Source organism: Zonotrichia albicollis, chromosome 3 (genome assembly GCF_047830755.1).
Source record: "Zonotrichia albicollis isolate bZonAlb1 chromosome 3, bZonAlb1.hap1, whole genome shotgun sequence".
Lineage (NCBI taxonomy): Eukaryota > Metazoa > Chordata > Aves > Passeriformes > Passerellidae > Zonotrichia > Zonotrichia albicollis.
In genome coordinates, this window is record NC_133821.1 from 102721347 (window position 1) to 102743720 (window position 22374).

General features: G+C 37.9%; 1 protein-coding gene across 3 annotated transcripts in view; it reads left to right on the top strand.

Moving 5' to 3' along the window:
* UBE3D (ubiquitin protein ligase E3D) overlaps nt 1-22374 on the top strand; it is a 76730-nt gene that overhangs the window by 7856 nt on the left and 46500 nt on the right. For all 3 annotated transcript variants that reach the window (XM_074538318.1, XM_005485938.4, XM_005485937.4), the window contains exons 5-8: nt 3487-3556; nt 5984-6053; nt 6890-6998; nt 12071-12240. In XM_074538318.1, coding sequence (XP_074394419.1) covers nt 3487-3556; nt 5984-6053; nt 6890-6998; nt 12071-12240 — 419 coding nt within the window. The remainder of the gene's footprint in view (nt 1-3486; nt 3557-5983; nt 6054-6889; nt 6999-12070; nt 12241-22374) is intronic.

Consider the following 22374-nt stretch of genomic DNA (forward strand, 5'->3'; position numbering starts at 1 on the left):
CTATATTATAGCTCTTCATGTTGATGTTTCTGAGGTGTTCCAGGGTAAGATAGATTCATCAACCAAGTCTGTAGGAAGAAGGCTGTCATTTGGCTTAGAAACATCAAAATTTGGTGTTGCCCATCACCATTTGTTGGTGCTTATGTTTCAGTGGCGGGATAAAACCCATGAAGAAAGACAGTTCAGTGCTTTGCTTTTGGACATCTAGCACCTGTATGAAAGTTCAAGCAATGATCTTTTTTCTTCTGCCAGAAGAATGTCCAGAAACTCAGGTTCACCAAAACCTACATTTCCATAAAGCCTTTTCTGTTAATCTACTGCTTTTCTGCATTTGTCCTAAAAAAGGTTGGGCTTCACATGCTGTATTTTCTCACAATTTGAAGTATTAAACTGTCTACATTGCTGCCTTGGCAATTTGTGTCTGTAAAAATTGATGGCTTATTCTGTAGAGATTTCCAGCATGAAACATTTAATCTCTTAAGAACCAAACTCCCTGATTTCTACCTGCTGCTTATAGTGATAAGTATTATCCCCAGAAAGAGTCACCAGGATTCTTGCAGTTCAGTGGCTGCTGTTGGGGTGCTCCAAGCGACCCCTCTGGGTGGGGAGCAGTTCTGTCCTGTGGTCCTATCTGCAAGGCTTGCAGCTTGCTCCTTTTTGGTTTCTTGTTCCATTGTTCTTTGAAAAACAGAATATGCAGAGAGGAAAATAAGGACTGATGTGCTGGAAAGATATCAGCATGGCAGACACAGATTAATTTGGCTCAACTCTGTGACAGTGGAGTTATTTCTTCTAAGTTTCCTTAAGGAGGTGGAGTAGATGATACCAAATTTCCAAGAGGACAGTGCTTTCTGCTAGTGGTTGCCAAAATGAATTCTCACATTTCAGTAGTCTTAAAAGAAATCTTAGAACACCAGGAATAAATATGGGAAGAGGCAGTGCTCATGGAGTTCATATTGCACACTTCTTGATCAAAGAGAATGCTTGTGAGTAAAGGATTGATTTGGAAGCAGAAGCATAATAAAAGGATGTGGAACAAAGATTTTATTGAGATGTTGGTTGAACCAGGATAACAGCAGAACTTTTGAGTGAGGGAGGAGGCTGTTTTATGTCAGGGGCATACAGTAGCAGTTTAGTGTGATGAATTTTCATGTTTGCTTCCTTATACTTGCATCGAAGTTGAGAATTTGTTCCTTGTTTGTATCCAATCCCTTTTTCTACATCTTTCACACTTGCAATGAATTCTCATTTCTGTGTTTGCTTATTTCCAGCATCACTCAGTTGCCAAGCAAATGAGCACAACTGTTAGATCCAGCAGAAGCTAGACTAATAAGGAAAAAAACCCTCATACTGAAGCAGAAAATTCTTCCGTAATATGAGTAATAGAAAGTTACAGGCAAGACAGATTGCTATTGGCATAAATGTTCTCATTTTAGAGAATATTGTTGCAGTCTGCCCTAGTATGAAAGTTCCTTTTTAATTGCATTGCAGTTCTTTGGAAAGTGTTTGCCTATGACCAAAATAGTAGCAGGAATGTACCAGAGATGCTTAAACAATCTTCTCCAGACTCCAGTGGGACCAAGACAGCATCCATCCATTGCAAACATATTTTTCACATCTATTAGTCTTCCAGTGTAACATAGTTCTTAAATGTCACATGGTTTTGCAGCATCTTAATAGTATCTCTTGGGGAAAATATCTTTCCTGACACCATATCAGGGATCCTTAGGAATAGGAGCAGAAACTATTAGGCTTGTGATCCACCTGCATCTGCAGATTGCCAGCAGCTGCAAGTTGTCAAACAGATAAATTGTTTTAATTAGTTGAGCTAAAACTATCCCTTTTTCCATTGAAGCATGATACAAGGAATTAGTGATGTTTTTAGGCACAGTTCTCAGTCAGCACCTGTAACTACAGTCAGAAAAAAAAATACTCAAATTGTAGCTTTCAAGGAAGTAGTGTGTATTCTGTGCTTGTACTGTGCAGTATTTGTACCAGTCTGAAACACTGGCTTACACAAAACCTTGTCTGTTTGTCCTTGCTTTTCACACTGAGCAAATAATTTCACTGCATATGTTTGAGAGGACTAGCAAAGTAGGAATTGGGAAAGGGAATAACTGCATATATATGAGTTAGATTCTTTTCCTGATCTCCATTACAAGGAGACTACTTCCAACATAGTCAGCTCTCAGATTGTTAGTTTGATTCTCTGTTTTTGACCATCATTAAGGTTGGATATATGTGTACTGCTTTCAGATCAGAGCTCTAGTTGCTACACCCAGGTTAATAAGCCCACACAGAACCAGTTCTGAAGTTTAGACTTTGGATTAAAGTAAGAATTGTGCTTGCTTGTTTGATGTATTGAATTTAAATATTAACACTGTAATTAGTAGGAGTCTAATAGGGTAGATTTCATGTGGAGGTGAGATCTTTTTCACAGGGCAGTAATAGATGCATAAAGCTAAGGCAAATATTCAGTGATGTCCTGGAGAGTGTAGAGACTCCTAGATATTTTTATCCACATTTTTTGTTTTTAATAGACCCTTGATGACATTCCTTCCTCTGAATTTATGAAGACTTTTTGAACTTGTTTATACTTTTAATATGAAAAATGCTTTCCTATAGTGAGTACTAAACTGTATTATGCATCGTGTGACAAATGCCTTCCTGTTTTTTTGATACAAACAGGGTTGGAATTTCATAGCATGAGCTGTGAGGGAATATGTTTCATTTTTTTTCTTTTCAGCTTTTTCTAAACATTTTTGATTTTAGGTATCTCAATGGTACCCCTCAGTTTTCTGTCTTCCATATGTTTTCCTGCTACATGTATTTTCATGTTACATATGGAAACTGTTTTGCACTTCTGACAGTTATTCTTTGTCAATACCTTTTCTGTATTAGTTTGAATAGAGGGAGAAGGGTTGTTCAAGAGCAGAATCCACTGCACCTTTCTGGCATATCATGCTGTCTTGTGTATTTCTCCTGTTTCCTAGTAACTCAAAATAATCTGCAGACATTTTCTGCTCTCTGCTGATCATTGAACTGGTATTCAACTCCTATAAAACTGTCCACAGTGAACTGTTACTAGAACTTGTTACTGAATAATGGTAGTCACATTGCAGCGTACTATTTTATGTCTATATTGGGGAGTACTTAATTTCTGGTGCATTATTTTGTCCTTAGCACAATCAAATTTAGCTTATCATTTTATCATCCAGTCACTCAATACTACAAGATTCTCCTGTTAGTCAATACAGATTGTCCTGTGTGGATATATTGCCAGATTTTAAAATTAGTATGAAACATGCAAGCAAGTCTGAGTGTAGAAAGCTGAAGTAGTTAGGGCAAATATGTGTATATGCAAACATAAAGAGGACAGAAACAAGTAAAAAGTTACCTGTCTGCTCTGTAAATTATGCTAAGCTATGCATTCCATTTTCAGAATATCTGAGTGACATTTAAATGATTTTTTTTTTTGTCCTACAGAAGTCAAAAGAAAATACCAGAATAATTTGTAAGCGCTGCAAGACAATGCTGGGAGAAACAGTTTCATCAGGTATGAGATGTCCAAACAGAACTAGACTTGATTGCATCAACCATTGAACACTGGAGGTTAAAAACACTGAAGGAAAATAGTTTGTCAATAAGGTGCTATGTTAATTCCTGTGTGTTTGTCTCGTTCCCTTCTGGAATAGATGAAGTTGTTGCTTCCAGTGTTTGACCTTGATAATTACTTTCAGCAGGAACTTTGGTTATCCTTGTTTCTGTGGCACATTTGGCTAATTCCAAATATTTGGAAGGCTCAATGCATGATTCCAGTTTACTAGGAATCTCAGTAAAAGTGGAGATTTGAGAAATTACAAGTTGCTTGTTTTCCTGTCAGTTCTACAGAATGAGTGAAAGGTAATTCAGAACTTGATTAACGCAACTAGAAGCTGAAGATTGCTAACAGTCAGCCTGGTTTTGTGGGGACGAAGTCTATTCAAAGAAACAGGTTATGCCTCATCCTCATCTGATGATGAGCTGATGGCATTATTGGTTTAAAAGCTGTAATTATATTGGATCAACAGGGTTTACCTGAAGTGGTGTAAAGAAGAGGGTCTGGTTGTTTTTAAAATTTAGCTATTCTTGGCAGAGAAACAATGATAAGACTGTTATTAGCAGGATTCATTCTTTCATCCTCCCTCCCTTCCATTGCATCAGTCTGTGTGAGCCTACCTCAGTTCAGAGATCTGGGGGATATAAAAACATCTCAGAAAATGCAAAGCCTGTTTAAGAAATGCCATAAGGTGAGACAGGACAGAAGATCTTCTGTGTCTTCTGTTACAGAATGTTCTGATTGTCCTGTACAGGGATCTGAACAATACAGGCTTTAATGAAACCAAATTTAAGGTACAATGTTTGAAAGCCCTCAAAGCAAGATGTGACTTTGGGAAAGGAGTGCTGGGAAAAGAGCATGAATAACAAGGTCATGAGTACTAAATAGGTCAGTGGGAGTGGGGAAAGGCAAACACTATCAATGTGCAGGAATTTGGTATGCACTCTGCACATGGCTGAAGTTAGGATTTCCATTGTTTTGGCCATGTTCCTTCAGTAGTGCAGGAGATTTTGGTAGAGTTCAGAGAACAAAAGAGATGGATAATGTAAGTCCAGGCAGAACCATCTCTGTGAAAGGAGACTAGAGAGCAAACTTAGACTGGCATGCCTTGGTGCTTCTCATGAGCAGATACCAGTGTTTTGAAGATAAAGCAGGATTAGAGCTCTGTAGCTGTGGGGACCTGATTCAGCTTTGAGATTCCCCCATGGGCTATTCCTTCCCCCAACTCTATCCACATTTAGTTGTATGATTTTTTCTTGGGAAATCACAGGTTCTATCCCTCTGCAAGCAAACATCTGAATTCCCAATACCCTTGTAGCAGTAGCACCAATTCCTTACTCCGGGTAATGGCTGAGGAACCGGAGAGAGTGAGCTGTCTTTTCTTCCTGTCTCCAAGAAATCACACAGCATGGAGCAGACTTAATTAAATTTAGAGGTAAAATATAACTTCTTAACACTGAAGATAATTTAGAAAGTGTAGTATTTACCTGGAGAAGGGGTTACCAAGCCTTTGGAGGGTTTAAAACAGATTAAAGTGTCCTTCTGAAATATTTGCTTTCATCAAGTTTTAATGATATGTGTGGACAGAGATCAGATAAAAACCTTCCATCCTTAAAACTTGTGGACCAAATTAATCTTCCAGTTGTTCACCTCTTGAGACTTAGTAGAATGAATTTATGACTCCTAACCTGTTTTGCTGGCCTCTGGTTAGCCTGTATTTGCAGCACAGACCCAGATCTTCGATGTGATCATCTTTGACCTGCCTTCATGGATGGAGATTAAATTATCTCCTCAAACACTTCCATTTAGTGTGAAAAGCTGTCTTAGTGGAGCTTTTGGTGGACAGTTACATTGAAATTCAGAATGTATGCAGTGTTAACATTGAGTGAGTGTGATTTTTGGAAAGAAGTTCCATTCCGCTCTTTGAGCAAAGAAGGAAATTATTCCCCTGTGTGAGCTGTTATTAAAACTGTCTCTAGTGATTCACTGCAGCATTACTAAGCAGCAGAGGGTACTAAAATACTTATGTAAGCTATGCTGATCTCAGTGCTTTAGGAAAGTTCTTTCAATTCATCTTTCGGGTTTGGCTTGAGCTCTTGCTTGCTTGGTTTCAAGATGATTGTTCCCAGCATTAAACAAAGATCAATATGAATGAGAAATTGCCGATCTTGTAATTAGCTTGGAGCAGTTTTCTTCAGGCAATGTAGGGTTTTTTGTTATGGTCGCTTCTACTCCTACAAACCCAAGCAAAATATAATTGTCTGCTGCACCTCTTAATTGACTGCTAAACAAATACTTGATTAGTGTAGTGATATGGTGACTTACAGTCTAATCTTACTAAGTTGGTTATTCTGTTATAGTTGAAAAATACCTTTTTCATTTTAGGTACCATTAAATATTATGTCACTGAGGTGGTTATTCAATCAGCTGACGGAGGTTTCAGTCCAACACCAAGGTAACAAAATAATCACATAATTTGCTCAAGTATATGTTTTAGAAGGGATTCCAGAAATGCTCTAATGTTGTTGTTTCTTGAATAATTGCATATAATAACAGAGTGCAATTTTATATAATCATCACAGAATTAAGCATTGTAAAGGCAAAGTAGCCTGAATTCACTCATGTGCAGTTTTGTTTGCTCATCTTTGAGTGTGATGCAGGAGATTGTGTGTAATTTGTCACAGTGTCTCACTATTGAGGTGATAAGCCAAAATAAAAAACTTCTTTATTTTGAACTCTTTAAGTTTGCACAATGTCTGGTGACTTACTATGGAAACAGAAGTCTATTTCATGTAAAGGTAAATTAAGTAAAGTTTGAAATGTTTCATTTGAAGTAAGACTTTTGAATTTTCAAGTAATTCAGTTTGAATTTAAGACTAAGATGAAACAGAACTTGATCTAGCTACCTGGTATCATGTACAATGGTTTAATCACAGTTCTTTCTTTTTGAGAATTGTATTTGAAACATATGCATAATTCTGAATTTTTTGTTCATATGTGTAAAATATAATGGGGAAAATCTTCTATTCAACCTTTGACAGTTGGTGTCAGCCAGAATAAAGGGTGTAAAGCAATTTAGAATCCTGATCTATTTAAAAAAATTCCTGTTGTAGGAAATAAAAAGTTCTCTGGTTTTGGGTGAGAGGAAGATAAAGAAGCCCCATCTTTCAGTAAAATGTAGGATGTAGTGGAATTGAAGTATGAGTTACTACTCATTTACCTGGAGTGCATAGGTATGAATGACTGTGGTTGCTATGAAAGCATATAATAATGTGGTTAATTCTTAAACAGGTCTCAGTTTGTACAGAGCATTGTTGCTCAGTGTCTTTTGGAATTATCCTCTGCAAAAAGCACATTTCGATTCACCATAAAAGGAGATAATGGAAAAACCTATATTCTGGTAAGTTTTTAAATCTTCATCTTGGTGAAGAAGATTAACCCATGTATCCCAGTTCCTAAATTGTATTATTTATGGTGTTCATTATTGTATGTTTGAAAAAAATTACCAAATTCCAGTTCTTGAAGTAGTTCTGAGGTACATCTGTTCAATTAAGAATATCCACAAATTTTTTCTCTAATTAGATGTGCACATATAAATTTTATTGATACAGTAATGAAATTACTACAGATGCACCATAAGTAACACAGAAATAACACTATTTTGTATCCAGAAAATATGGAAAGCTTAAGTTTTAATTTTTTAATCTGTATTTCACCTTCTTGCTCCAGCACTACTTCTCTTTAATCATCAGAAGTGAATCAAATTGTACAGCATCTTTCACAAGCTTTGTCTCAAGTCAGCAGGGACCATTAGTGTAGTCAGTACATTGCATTGCAAAGTGAAATGAAAACAAAAATAAAATTGCCTAATGCTTAATGTTCTAATGCTGTTAAACTTGGTTAAGCTTGATATTTAGATAGTGGCAGCTAGATTCCTCAAACTTTTAAGATGGATAAGAGTTAATACTGTATACTTGGTATAACCAGAGATGTTTCCTTTTATGTCCAAACTAAATATGGGTATAGAATTTGTATTTTTGCAGTTTATAGAAATAATTCATAGACACAAAGAAATACATGATTAGAGATTCCTGCCCTGGATAAACTTATAAATGCACTTTCTTGAGGCAATGTAATTATATAAACTGTTGTATATATGCATTGTCCAAGTTCTATGATCTTGGATCATCCAGATGCTGAGGCAAGTGTATATCTGTTGCATTTAAATAAATTTTAATGCCAAGACAACATTTGTGCAACCACTGAGAAATATCTGTTCTATGATGATAAAATGAAGGTTTCATAAGCATACCTATAATTATATATATTCTAACTGAGGAGTCATCAAAAATCATTGTGATTTTTCCCTTGTAGCTTATCTATTCCCAAGTTACTTAAAATTCTGGTGGTTAAGTCTAGTAGTTTATATAGAGCAGACTGATTATTTTTTAACAGAAAAATAATTTTATTTAGTAGATTGCCATTACTTTTAGCTCTGAGCTGCATTTTTGCCAATGTATTGATTAGAGGAGAAGGCTGAATTAGATGGGGGCTGGCTTCTGATTGGCGTATTTTCCTTTATATTGGTGAATTGTTAGTTTTTTGCAGGTGTTTTTAGTATTTAACATCAGAAAGTCCTTACTCCTGTCCAGGGTGAGGTTCTCACTACTGTATACACACCAACAGCTGTTCTGGAGTCATGGGTTAAGTCTTAGGACTCAGTGGCCTTGTGGACACAAGTATAATGTAAGCTCTGTTTATATTAATGATTGTCAATAGCTCAGCAGTGAAACCTGGGTGCTTGAGGCTCTGAGCACACAGCCAAGTTACACAAGTAGTCTCATCACTGGTGCATCATGAACCAGCTGTCCCACTTGTTTGTTTTGATAATGAGCCAAAGATTCTAGTTCACAGTGTTTGTGCTTACCTACATGAATACACACAGCTGAAACTGTGTATGTGATAATTAAGGTTAAGGTTTCTGACAAGTATTTTTAAATTTTTTAAACCACAAATAGTACATATAGTTATTTTCCTCATTTCCTCTGGATGTATCACTTAGCACTACCAATTATGTTATTCACACATACCATAATATGGGTTTCCATTTTTTAAGTTACACATATTCTGTTGTTTAAGCTATACACCACTTAGGATGTTGGGTTTTCTTTTTTTCATTTTTAAAGGATGTCAATTAAAGAAAGTTTCTTTGTTTCAGGGAAAAAAAGTGGTACATACAAGTATCCTTATTTGTCCTATATCTCTGCCCTCTTCACATTTGTGAATCACTTGTCTCCTCTCTTTGCTCCACTGTTGAAGGGTTCCCTGCCTTGTAGTTGCGTGATTTAGAAGCTAAGAGGAAGACAGCAAACAGATAGGGAGATAGGAGGACACAAGAAAAATGGGACATTATTGTTCAGCATAGCAGCATCTCAATAGATACCTATTTTTTCTCTACTGCAAAAAGTGTAGCTTTGAAAGCAGTAAATAAGTCGTTTTATGGATAGATACTGGGAATTAACCTCATGGATGAGATCAACCTCATAAGACCCAAAAAGATTAAATCTGTGAAAATCAAAAAGTGTGCAGTGGTTTGGACTCTTTGAACACTATCTCTAGTCTTTCAGGATTGAAGGAAAGGTGTTTTTTGGAGTGGGATTAGGCTATAAAGTCTTTTGAAAATAAGGCAGCTTGTATTTCAGGAGTGAGCTGAGAGGAGTGGGAAGAAATCCCAAGAAAATTAGTGTGTAACAAAATGGGAGAGACCTGTCAGTCTGATTATTGTCCTTGTCTTGAGGGGCATGAGCAGAACCAATTTGCATTTGTTAAGATTGGAGGTGGGGAGGACATTGCAGTGGTCAAGGAGTGAGGTAATGAGAACCTTGCTGAGACTTGGCTGCCCAGCTCTCTCAGGGAGCTTTTTTTTGTGAAATACGAGGAAATGACATCTTTACCTGAGCACTCTGAGTGTGAGAATGAAATAGCTATAATGAAAGATGTTTCCATTAGTGATCTGTGTGATGATGAAAGTCATGGTAATATCTGCAATAACTAGGAAAGAGCTAGCAAGGAAAAATAAAAGATTTAGTCGTTTTTTTACCCATGTTAAATTCAAATTGATGCCTAATTGTCCACAATTTGATGCTGGAAACTCAGACTGAGATATAGGGAAACTGATCACAGAATCTAAATCATGGTATTTCAGCTGTTTGGTTCAAGTCCCATGAAGTATAACTGGGGTAGCTTTGTTGCCACTTGACCCCAAAGAACATCTTTTTAAGTCTCTTGACAAAGTGATTTGAAACCAAAAGAAAACAATGAAAGCAAGATCAACAACAACCCCCCTCCCCCTACTTTTTTCTGATTCTGTCATTTCAGAAAAGGTACTCAATGGCATTGTGAATGAATTCTACACTTTATGTATATATATTTTCTGCAAAGTTTCTTTTCTACTGGAGTTAATATGGAAGGAATTTGCTTGTGCCAGCTCTGCTGTACAAAGAAGTAGAAAGAAAGGAGAGATTGCACATTGTGAATAACATAGTTGAAAGCACAGCTCAAAATATGAAACTGTTAGCCAGAAATACGTGTAGAAAATTCTTAGAGTCAACACACTAAGTCTGGGTGAGCAATTGTTCACTCAGATTGAAAGCAAGATAAAAAAATAATTCATACATAAGGAAAAGAATGAAAATGCTGCCTAAAGAAGTAAGTGTAGTTCAAAAGTTGATTTTGCTCATGGCTGGGAACCCTTCCACCCCCAGAGATTCATTTACTTTCTCTATATTGTGTGCTAAGTTATTAATGCAGATCTGTTGTGTTGCTGGTGAGACAAAGATATTCATACAAGTTCTAGAACATGATTGTGAGATGCGATACTTGTGTGGAAAGAGGTGCATTTCCAATGGACTATGTTGCAAATGAAATGCTTTGGTTGCTTTCTCTGCAGCAGATTGCAGAAGGATTCTGAAAGAGCAGACAGCTATTGCTACATTGTTCCCTTGTCTAGTTTGAAGGATATTCCCCTGCTGAAAAGCATCCCAGGAAGCTCCTTCCACCCAGATTTGTTAGAAATTTCAAAAGGAAGAAACTCTGTTCAGTTTGTGTTGGCAGTGGCCTGTGTTTCTGTGTTTCATTTTCTTCCAACAGCTCTTCAGCACTTGGCTTTAAGCACCTTGTGTAATGGTCCTAGCTAATGAGGTATATTTTGCAGTTTAGGCTGTAAATGTGTACAGTGAGCTACTAGAGCAAAGCTGATGAACAACCTCTTGCAAAGCCAAATGTGCTTGCTTGTCATCATTCATGTGCATATGCTGAAGTGATTCTCCTCCTCCTATTCCCTCCCAAGATATCTTTATCAATATATCTCCTTCCTTCTTTATGAAGCTTCCACTGTAATGTCCTGAGCCCTGGGCTCTGATAAATTGTGACTGTCACTTTCAATTACAACATATACTATGTGTCCTGTTAATGACTGCTTTCTCCCTCCACAGGGGATATCATGTGTCTGCTACATAACATCATGTAACTTGTTTTACTTGAAGCTGATTGGATCATGAGAAGCAGAAGATTGCTCTCTAGTGAGCAACACTGTATAAATCCCATTTTCTATGATAAATATTTCATATATAAACATTTCATACAGGTGCCACATTTGTAAAAATTGATTTCCATTGTTAACTTGGATCACTTCACTACTGCAGGCTGTGAATTAAGGAAAAGCCTGACTTATTTGTGTGGTGTTTAGCAGGAAAGCCCTGGATCCAAGTCAGAGCACTGATACCAAATCAAACAAAGATTAAATAAGATCCATAATGGGATGCAAAAAGTTCAAATTTCTCAAAACTCTCCCCAGTAAATATCTTTTGAATTGCTGTGAGCAAATAGGGCTGAAGAATGCTAGTCCCATTGTGAAACTTGATATTTATTTTCCAAGTGAAGGTCTGCTTCAGCTGTTTGTAAATTCCAACATGCCTTTTAGACCATATTCATTGTTGTCTTTTTTTCTTTCATGTATTAGGTCCATAGAGTCATAACCATCATGCATCTTCTAAAAATCCTCAGTTTTTGGCACTTCAGTGGGCAGTCTTTCAGTTTCCTGTCTTTAGCCCTCAGTTGCTCAACACCATATGCTTGACTAATGCCTAAAAATTATGAAATTGGAGAAATAATACATCTGGTACTAAAAGAGATGACTTGGGACTATTGCTTTTGTTCCTACCAAAGGGAATGTGCTACAGCCACAAAAAGAGGCAGCTTCAATACTGATAAATCAGTATTGTATTGCCCTTTTTTCTCCACTAGAAGCTGTGCAGACTCTCTAAATAATAAAATATCAATTTATGTCTGTTAATACTTTGTTGGAAACTTTGTAAAAATGTGGCTTTAGTATCAGCTGCTTTAGGGTCACAGTAAAGTAACAAATTGAAGTGTATCTAATGTACAGTAAACAAAATTATTTTTCATTTATAGATCTGGCTTTTAAATTCTGACACATTACTGGTAGAGTCTTCAGGAAGTTCCTCCTCCCACAGTGATTTTACACTGTTTGGAGATATCCTTACACCCAGCTCTGGACCAGTGGGATCCTGGAATGCTCTCAAAGTCCTTTACCAGCCATGCATTCAATGCAGAAATAAGGAGTAAGTACAACCTTTTTTAAACTCAGATTCTGGTATTCATTTGCTTTGGGTTAGTATTTCTTTCATGTTCTTTGGACAGTCTGTTAATCTCAGATATAAACCTCTTTGAATTTGCATATTTCTTAAAATGTTTTTTTAAGCAAAATGCCAGGGGAGTAGTATTTGGTTTCTATTACAGAGAACAACCAGATTGTTGTTAGATTTTTACATTTTAATATTAAAATATAGACCAAAGAGTTTTGTTGTTTCTAAGGGCACATGTTGGTAACCTAGATATTAGCGTTTAAATTTAATTTGTTTTCAGCCCATTGATTTCAAAAAGAAGCAGGGCCCTGAGAGACAGGAAAAGAGAAGAAATGACAAAGGTAGTCAAGTACAGTGTCATAAAAATGTTTTTCTTTCATATGTCTGAGTGTACTGGAGCCCTCATAAAGGAAACATTTGATTTCAGCAATCTTTGAGTTCAACATTATGAAAAACCTACACTGCCTTACATGTTAGAGCCTTTATCTGTTGGAGAGCAAAGATAAGAGCATGCTGATTAAACAGTGGCTCCAATGTTTGCAGGTGATGAAGTATGGTTTAAGCATAATTTACTGCTTTTTTTATGCAGTGACAAAAAAGAAAGCATTGATTTTGTATAAGTCACACTTAAATGGGGTTTATTGTTGTTTTTTCTTTACTTTGGAAAGTAGGGGGAAGATTTAAATAAGTATGAATGAAGACATTCACTCCACAGTCAGTCAATACACAAATAATTTATGCCCAAGACCTCATAAAAGTACAACAGAATTTTTTTTCTCACACAGACAAGCAAATGTGTATATTAATTTAATATTTTTGTAGGAGAAACATGCACCTTACAAGCATGTGTGATTCATTATAGTGTGTTTATCCTGTGTGTTGCCAAGTGTATTCTTTTTATAATTCAAGCAGATGCAATAGTGAATAGCAGAAATAAACTGTGATGAATGGAGAGAATGCAAAATTGTAATATTTAGAGAAAAGGTCATTCTACATTGTTAATGTTAGTCATTTTTTGATGTAATAGCTTCAGAAGATGGCTTTGGAAAACATTTATGATCTAAATGTTATTTAGGGATCCAGAATATATCCTGAAGTATTATCATTTAAACTGCTTATTCTGAAAATGGGAGATGTTTTGCAAGAATCTGTCTAAAATGAAAGATATTTCACTTACTACTCTTAAGTCTTACAGAAGTGTAACTTCCAGTTTTGCTTTTCAAGTTTCATTTCTTTATCACTGAGAAAGCTTAATTATCTTAACACACGTTCATCTACTCTGGCATATTATTGAGATAAAAGTCATCTTCTTAGTCATTTTCCTGGCATTCACAAATGCTTTTCTTGAATGAAGTTCTCAGCAGGAGTATTTTAGTGTGAGATTATATTCAGTTCTTTCTATTTCCACAGACAGACTTGTTAGAAATTACCTTTTTTCAACTTTTTTTCCCCCACTCCACTACTTCGTATTTATCTTTGTGATTTTGCAGTGAGCATAAAGAACAACTGAGGTTTTAATTCTTCTCTGAAAGTAATTGATATTTTCTCTATCTAGTTCCTGGACGAGTAAAATTATGGAAGAGAAAACTGGAAGATATTTTTTAAGCTTCAGAAACCAAACTGTTGGTTTAGTATTGTTTTTCCCTTTTTATATTTCTAGGAAAGAGCAGTAAAAAGGACATTAGCACTTCAACCTGTTTCCACTAACTCATTTATCAGCTGGCTTCAAGTACCACCTGAATCTGTGCAATCAGACTGAAATCTTTCTATATCGAGCAGGAATGTAAACACATTATAAGCAAAAATATCAAAACCAGTATGACTTATTTAATGTGATGCTTTTGCATTTAGAACTCAAGTGTCATGTTGTCATACATACATGATTTCTTGATTAGTGCAAGTTCCGAAATTTTCAGATGCCCACATTCTGATAAAAATTATAGCACTTAATCTTGCTGTCTTCTGCACACACACCTGCCTTTGGAATAATGGAAAGGTTTCAGACCCCAGGACCTGCTTCCCATGAGAGAGGAATAAGCAAGAACACCTCCATAATAGAAGGGGATCAACAGGAGGTCTGCATGTGGCCTAGACCCCAGTAGCTGCAAGGGATAAGTGTGCACTCTGGCATCCTGTTTTGGGTCACAGGGCCTCTTCAGTTGCTGTGAGTCCCTGGGTACACTTGGGTTCTGTCCAGTTCTGGCAGGGCCAGAATCTGAGCTGTGTGATGGGAGGGGAAGCTCCTTTCTTACTTGTGGACACTGCAGAGTCTGTGCTGGTTTGCTGTACCATAGGTTAAAACAGATTAAGGTTAACTAGAAGTATTGTTTTTAATATCTAAATATAGTAGCACAATCACATATTTGTAAAACATGGCTAAAGAAATGAAACAAAATCTGTACTTAGTTTATGTACACAAGCATAAATCTACTTATTGTGAGATAAATACATGGTTCTATTGTGGGAAGTGACATCTTGGGCTTTGTGAAATTCTTCCTTAGCAAATGCTGCTGCTAAAGAGAGTCTGACTGATATTGCCTAATAATTCACATTCAGGCACCCTTTCCTGGGGATGCACTTGAATATTTTTCTTGAGGGGAATGTAGAAGCTTTTGAATGTGATCTTTGTTTCAAGACTTCCAGGGTGTCAGAAGAAATGCATTGTCTCGCTTGAAAACTCATTTTATCCCTCCTTTATTCAGAGCTCAGTTTTGCAATTCTTTGTAATTAACTTAATGCTTAATGCTCTTCCTTGGATACAGAAGTGTTTTTCCCCTTAAACTAGGAATTATGTCCTGTGAACAACACTGCTTCAGTGAGCAACAGAACTCTCTTTCCTCCAGTAAATCACTGGCATATCTATCACTGTACCTTACATTCACTATTGCTCTAAATGTTAGCAATGCAAAGGAAACAAACATTCAAGTAGGATAAATGTCCGTGGTTCATTACTGGCTGCTGACTGGTAATTACCCATTTGTAGTTGTTGCTGTTTAGGGTGGCTGATCCTGAAGCCTTTTCTAACAAAGCTGTGGTCTGAGTTAGGTTGAGTGTTGTTGGCTGTGAAGTTAATTACTTGTTGTGTGGCATCAACAATACTCTGATTTCTTGTCAAATTTGTTGATCTATGTTGACCATCAGCTCACTTCCAGGTGGATTGCAGTCTAATGAGCAGCCTTCCTCTTTTTTTTGTGCAGGTTTGTGCCTTTATCAAATGACATCCTAATTTTGTTCAGAATTTTTTTCCTTCTTGGTCATGGCCATTTTTGTTCCCATCGTGTGTCCTGCTGATGGCTCTTCCCAGCTCCATGTTGTCTGTGGAAGGAAGAAGCATCTCTTTCCAGTCTCAGGGAGAGCAACTGACATATGGGATAGGAACAAACTGTGAGCATGTCACATGGAGCCTCTCTCCATATACCTTTATTTTGGCAAGGAATCTTAACAGCTGTGCTCTGGGTATTCTCTGTATATTAGGCTGCTTTGCTTGAGGACATTCAGTAACTTTCAAGGCATTGTGAAGTTAAAATAGGGTTAAGTGTATTCAGACATGCTACTTATAGTAGTTCTTGTAATTTCTCCTTAGAGCTGTATTCCTCTATCTTCCTGAGGGTAGCCTTTAAGTGTTGTAGTGCGTTGTATATTACTCCTTCAGCAGTGAAGCAGGGCTAGAAACACTTAGGTGTGTGTTATGTGTGATAACACAAGTTCTGGCTGAGTCTGTCTGCAGTTAGGCTTTTAGCCCCTGGGGGAGCTTTATGAAAATTCTTCTACAGCAAATTAATTGAAACTGCATGAAAAAAGTATCTTATAAATGTGTTTGAGTTCCATTAGAGAAGGACGCCTCATGTGTTTTCTGCTCTGTCCTTTATGGATCATGTGCATGTGATTATGTTGGTTCCCTCTGCTTTTCTCTCAACAAGGCTACTTCTCTCCACCTACAAATCTGCTGTGCAGACAGAAGAGGTCTTCCTTTCAAGTAGCAGGTTCTTGGCAAATAACACCTTATGTAAACAGCCTTAGCTGCTGGGAGTGATAATAGTAAATACTGCTGAAGTGAGAGTGTTGTAAAAATGTATGAAGAAAATTGAAAATGTGGTTACATGGCAATTTGACCATAACTTGATCTCAAAAAATATATATGAAGGTACAGTGGGAGGAAAATTGCACTGTTCCCTTTAGAGTGCTAGGCAAAGCTTTGTCAAAAGGTTGTTGATAGATTTTTGTATCTCATGTGCATCTCTGAATGGTTTACAGCTTTTGCAGAAACCTTTTCCTATATAAAAATTTGCTGCTTATAATTTGGGAGTTGAAAAATTACTTCCAGAAATTGTTCATTTTATTAGCTTTAGAGGGACAAGAATAAGCTGGAAAATTGAGTTTGTGGCTGAAAACCTGGAGGGTTTGAGTCCTAGTTTTTTATTAGTCCTAGCTTTTATTACAGTCCATATATAGTTAGCTGTTTATGAAGCTGTTATTGATGTATTCCAGAATGTTGTTTATTGCTCCCAAGAATGGCTTTCATTCTATATGTGACCCTAAAGTAATTCACTTCTCATAAAAACATCAAACTGTGTCCTTTTTCACTGATTTTTGAATGTCTGAGATTTTCAGTTTTTCAGTGACTCTTGCCTGTAGAAAACACATGGGACCATATAGATCAATAATTGATTGACTGAAGAGTGACCAGCGTTTCTCTGGTTTGTGCTATCTGTAAGCTGGTTTCTCTATCTGGAATGATTAAAAGAGCAGATGTGATTGTAAATAGAACATGAAAGGTCTGGTCGGCTTCAGATTTTTTTTTTCTGTTTCCTTCTTGAATTATTTAATGGTATCAAGTTAAGAGAACTGACCCCGTAGGTGGGATGAGTTACCTTAGAAGAGATGGCTGAACAGTCAGGCAGAAATTTTTAAAAGATAGAGTCTGATGCCAGTCAGGGTTTTGGGACAGGAAGGAAAAGAATACCTCTCAGAGTTTGATAGGCATGTGGAAGCTATAAGCCTCATGAAATTTGAAGACTTAGGCAGCAGACTGCTCTTCAGTAGCATCCTTCCTCACCTCTGGGAAAAAGTGTACACAACTTTTAAGTATAACTTTTGGGAGAAAGATCCTGACTTTCCTGTTTATTGAAACTACACCTGCCATGTGCAGCAGCCTTTTGTGGTAGTTACTTAGGAACTTAGTTCTTGCTCTTAAGCACCGACCTGATATATCTTTCTCTCTCTTCGGAGCTGTTGTATTTTGGTATCTAATCTTGGCTATTTAAAATGGTCTTAGAAGTACTAATTGAAGTAGAGAAAACTGTTGGAATAAACTTTTTGTCTACTGAACAAATTCTCATATTTTTTCTCAAAAATTTGACTCATTTTATCATTCCTGCTGAGCTTTTTTCTTAGGTTGCTTTTTTTTGTTCATCTTTTGAAATTTCACATTGAAGTCAGAGGAGGAAGGATTTCTACTGCTTTTTAAAATGGGATTTGTAATCCCAAATTGCTTATCCATTTGTTGATTATCTGACTGGTAGCCTGCCTGTCTTCTTGTGTATTGTGAAAAATGCTGTTGTATTAGTAGTTGTCTAGCAGGGTACTGCTTTTGGTATCTGCATTAAAAGTGTTAAATGCTATCCAAAGAATAATTGCCAATGTAAAAATATGAAACTGACTGTAAGGGCTATTGCTTAACTACTTCCTATTGTCTAATTTTTTTAAAAGAAAAGACAGATAAATATTTCTTTATGATCTCTGATCACAAATATGCTTTTGAATCAGGATTTGTGATTCTGTAATGTGGTAAAACAAAAAATAAATTTCAGGCTTTTACCTTTTTTCCATATTCTTCATATTTATTTGTGAAACACTGCAATTCAGGTAAGCACAGTTTTGGTAACTTTCATGTGTCTTTGACTCATCTTGCTATAGTTCATCTCTTTGAGGAATATTAGGATTGGTAATAAGAGAAATGTCAAGTTGGGTGATAAAAAATTGTAAATTAAAAGCAGCAAGACTATCTGAAACCAATTTAAAATGTGTTGTCAGAAACAGCTGCATTGCCAGGTAGTTAACAACACTTATAGGATGATAGGAATATAAGAAATGCCATGCTGGGTCAGAGCACTTTAGCATGTTCTGTTTAGTTCTGTATTGTCCCTCTAACACTTGGAAATGTTCTTCAGAGTAGTGTGTGAGCACTTTCCTGTAGTGCTCAGCTCTGTGGTTAAGATGTCAGAGGATACAGCACTGCCTATTTCCTTTATTGTCTGTTCATTCATCTTTTGGTCATTTGTTTGTATAAATACTTTTTGGCCTTCTGGTGCTGTCTGCCTCCACAATCAAGTGACAAGTTCCAGAAGTTCACTACTGATGTGTAGTACTCTTTTAACCTCCCATGAAATTACGTCCTGCTAGATTTTGGGTGGGGATTAGCAAACCACAATTCAGAATTCCCACCTGCTAAATGGACATGGGGATCCTAAACTACAGCATGTAGTGTTCTTGCTGATTAGAGTTAGGGGCTGTTCTTGCTGATTACAGTTAGGGGCTAGAGTTACTTGCTGGAAGGAAATCAATGTCACATCTACTCAAATCTTACTATATATATGTATAGCTCTCATTTTGCTTTCCTTGTAACACTGCTTTTTTTAAAACCGGGTAGCCTAAATATGATAGTGCTGATCCATTGAGGGTAATTTTATACCCATACATCAAACATAGCAGATTTCCACTTGGATGCTTGCAGTTTGTTTCTGATAGACTTATAAAGACTGTTGGGTTTGCTTGGGAGCTGTAAGTACTCAACTCCTGTAATGCCTTTAAAATGACAGGATCTATTTGAGCAGGCAGGAATCAAATAATGAGCCAAGAGTGAAAAAGCAAATCTTATAAAAGCTTATTGGACAGATGGTTGACATTAACTACTTAAACTTCAAACCTTGATTTATTTATTGGATTTTAGTATCTTGGCCTGTTTTAAATTAATTAGCACTTGTTGTTTCTATTGTATTTCTCTATGACAGGCTGTGTAAACTAACAATACTTTACGATTTAAGCTGCCACTTTTACTTGAAATCTTTTTGAATTAGTAAGGCTAAAGCAAATTGGGAGTGTATGACTTGAGACCATAGAAAAAAGGCTTATTTATAAAATTGGTCAGGATACTTCCATCTTTGTGTGTGCAGCAGCAATAGGATATTACTGCTGGTTGCCCGTTTTGAATACTGTGGCATCAAAACAGAGCAAGGAATTGTTTTGATGGCTCCTCTGCATACTGGCCTTAAGCTATAAATTAAATTATTTGTCTAATTAATAAGCATAATAAGTGATACCTATCACAAAATCACAGAGTGGGTAAGGTTGGAAGTCACCATTGTGGGGCCATCTGGTCCAACCACCCTGCTCAAGCAGGGTCATCCTAGAGCATATGGCATAGAATTGAATCCAGATGGTTCTTTAATATATCCAGTGAGGGAAACTCCACAGCCTCTCTGGGCAATGTGTTCCAATACTCAGTCACCTGCACAGTAAAAAAAATTCTTCCTCATATGTGGGTGGAACTTCCTGGGCATCAGTTTCTACCCATTGCTTCTTGCCCTGTCGCTCAGCACCGCTGAGTAGGGCCTGGTTCCAACCTCTGACGTCTCCCTTTAGATACTGATAGACATTGATGAGGTCCCCTCTCAGCTGTCTCTTCTCCAGACTGACCAGGCCCAGCTCCCTCTGCTTTCCTCATAAGAGACAAGTCACCTCATAAACTTTGCTGTCCTCCACTGGACCTGCTCCAGAAGCCCAGAACTGGACTCCAGATGTGGCCTCACTAAAGCTGAGTAGAGGGGTGGGATCACCTCCCTTCACCTGCTGGCAATGCGCTTCCTAATGCACCCCAGGATACCACTGGCCTTCTTGGCCCCATACTGGTTCATGGACAGCTTGTTCTGCTAGGACCCCCAGGTCCATCTCCCAGCAAGTCAGTCTCCAGCCTGTAGTAGAGCCAGGGCACTCTTCCCCAGGTGCAAGAAGAGTAACCCTTGGCCTTTGTTGAATTTCAGAAGGTTCCTCTCTGCCCCTCTCTCCACTCTGCTGAGGCCCTTCTGAAGGCCTGCAGAGCCCTCTGGGGTATCAGCCACTCCTCCAGCTTTGTGTCATCAGTGAACTTGCTGAGGAGGCCTCTGCCCCCCCATCTAAGAAATGGAGGAGGAGTAGGTTAAGCAATACTGGGCCCACTACTGAACCTTGAGGGACATCACTAGTCCAGGCCTCCAACTAGACCCTGTGCCACAGATCAGGGCCTTCTGGAATCTGTCCTTCATTCAGTTCTCAATCCACTTCACCATCTGTGGGCATGAATGTTTGAGGAAGACGTGGAGGAGATCTGACTGGAAAGCCGGGAAGGGAAGGGTTGTTCCAGGGAATAAAATTGTGTGGAATTTTAGAGCTTCAGCCAAGTAATTTCCAAAAGACTGGACTATTAGATCTCGGAAGTGAGATGTTGGATCGACCATTCCTGTTTTCCCACTGTCTGTGGCCATGAGAGTAACAGCTCAGTAGCTGTTCTTGCAGGGAGGTGAATATTTTAGCTTTATATGTCTAGTTTAGTTTCTACCTCTGCCAAAAGACTTTCAAATGCACCTTCAACCTGATTCTTTTGCTCTCTGGAAGGAATTTGGAGTGACATCTGTAAGACCCCAAAAACATGCTTGAAAGGAGTCTTAAAAGGGCTTGTGGTTTTTTATGTACTCTGCCTTAGATGCACGGGAAGAATACTGGTAAGATATTCTGAAGAGGTCAAGACAATAAAAAAAATTTACTGGCCACTTTGGAAAATCAGAGAATTTTGACCTAAGTTTAGAGCACCATTCAATCAACATAAAAGCATCTTCTCAAAGCATTGACTTAGCAAGCTCCAATCCCATCCATTTTTAAGTTACTCAAAACTGTAAGAAGAAGGAATGAGTAGAAGAAAGAGAAAGACAGGAGGGTTCAGGAAAGAGCAAGTATAGCTACCACTCCTGGTTCCAGCGGAGTTCAGCTGATAGAAGTTCCAAGAAGAGATGGGGTCAAGATGTGCTCACTGCATGTCCTGGCTTAGATACCCTTTGGCTTTCTTGGGTCCCTCCCCTGGTGGGACTTCTGGTCATCTGGTCACTCTGGGGCTAGAGTGGGGCTCCAGAGGTGAGTGTGGAGCATTGCCTGTGTTGTGCCAGGGATTGGCAGCCTCTGCAGGACTGGGATACAGGCTGGGGGTGTGTGGGGTGTGTGGGGCACATCATTGCCTCATGGAAGCCAAGGCCCAACCTGCCCCTTTCCCACATGCACCTGAAATGTTTTGAGCCAGAAATCCTTTTAGTCTCTGAACAGCTTTGCATAGAGAGCCACACTGGTACCACAGTCTTGACTGGACTGTTATTCAACCATTTGTTAATTATCAAGTGCAGTTTTACTTCTTTACCTGTGGTGTGTTCTCCTACATCTGAACTCCATTCTAATTAACTTAATATACATAAGGTTTATAACTGTCTTGTTTTCAGCTGTTGCATCTCCTGTTTGAATAAGGTCATCTACTGAAAGACTTCTTATTGAGCTGGTATCTGTGACACAGTTTTTCCATGCCTACTTCACTTTCTTTTATCAAAAATCTGTTTTAGTCTGTCTGTAACATCAATTTTTGCATCAGCATTGGTTTAAACATAGATTTAAGTCTTCCATCTAAATCCCCTTTCTGTTCCTTTTTTCTTCTTTTGCTCTTGCTCATGTGCAGAACTCGGCAGCCAGGCTGCATGCCTCCCTTAACCTGTATCTTGTGTTTCTAAGCTGAGACTAACTTTCCCTTTTTCTTGACCCATAAAATTTTAAGAAAGCTCATAAAACTAAAGAGTCCGAACAATGTGCCTTCACTAATCTGTGTCAAGGTGTATGTGTGGGCTGCAGCTCCCAGTGCTCTCACAAGGTTGGTGGGGTGGCTCTGTGATTCCTCCTGCTGTGCCTCGTGTTGGCAGCCGGACAGCAGGACTGGACAGCTCTGCCTGAGAGCTGCCAAGGGCTCCATCAGCCTCAGCCAGGATTAAACAGGCACTGGTAAATCTCTGCTGTGGCAGAAAGGGGGAAGCTTCAGAATAGTTG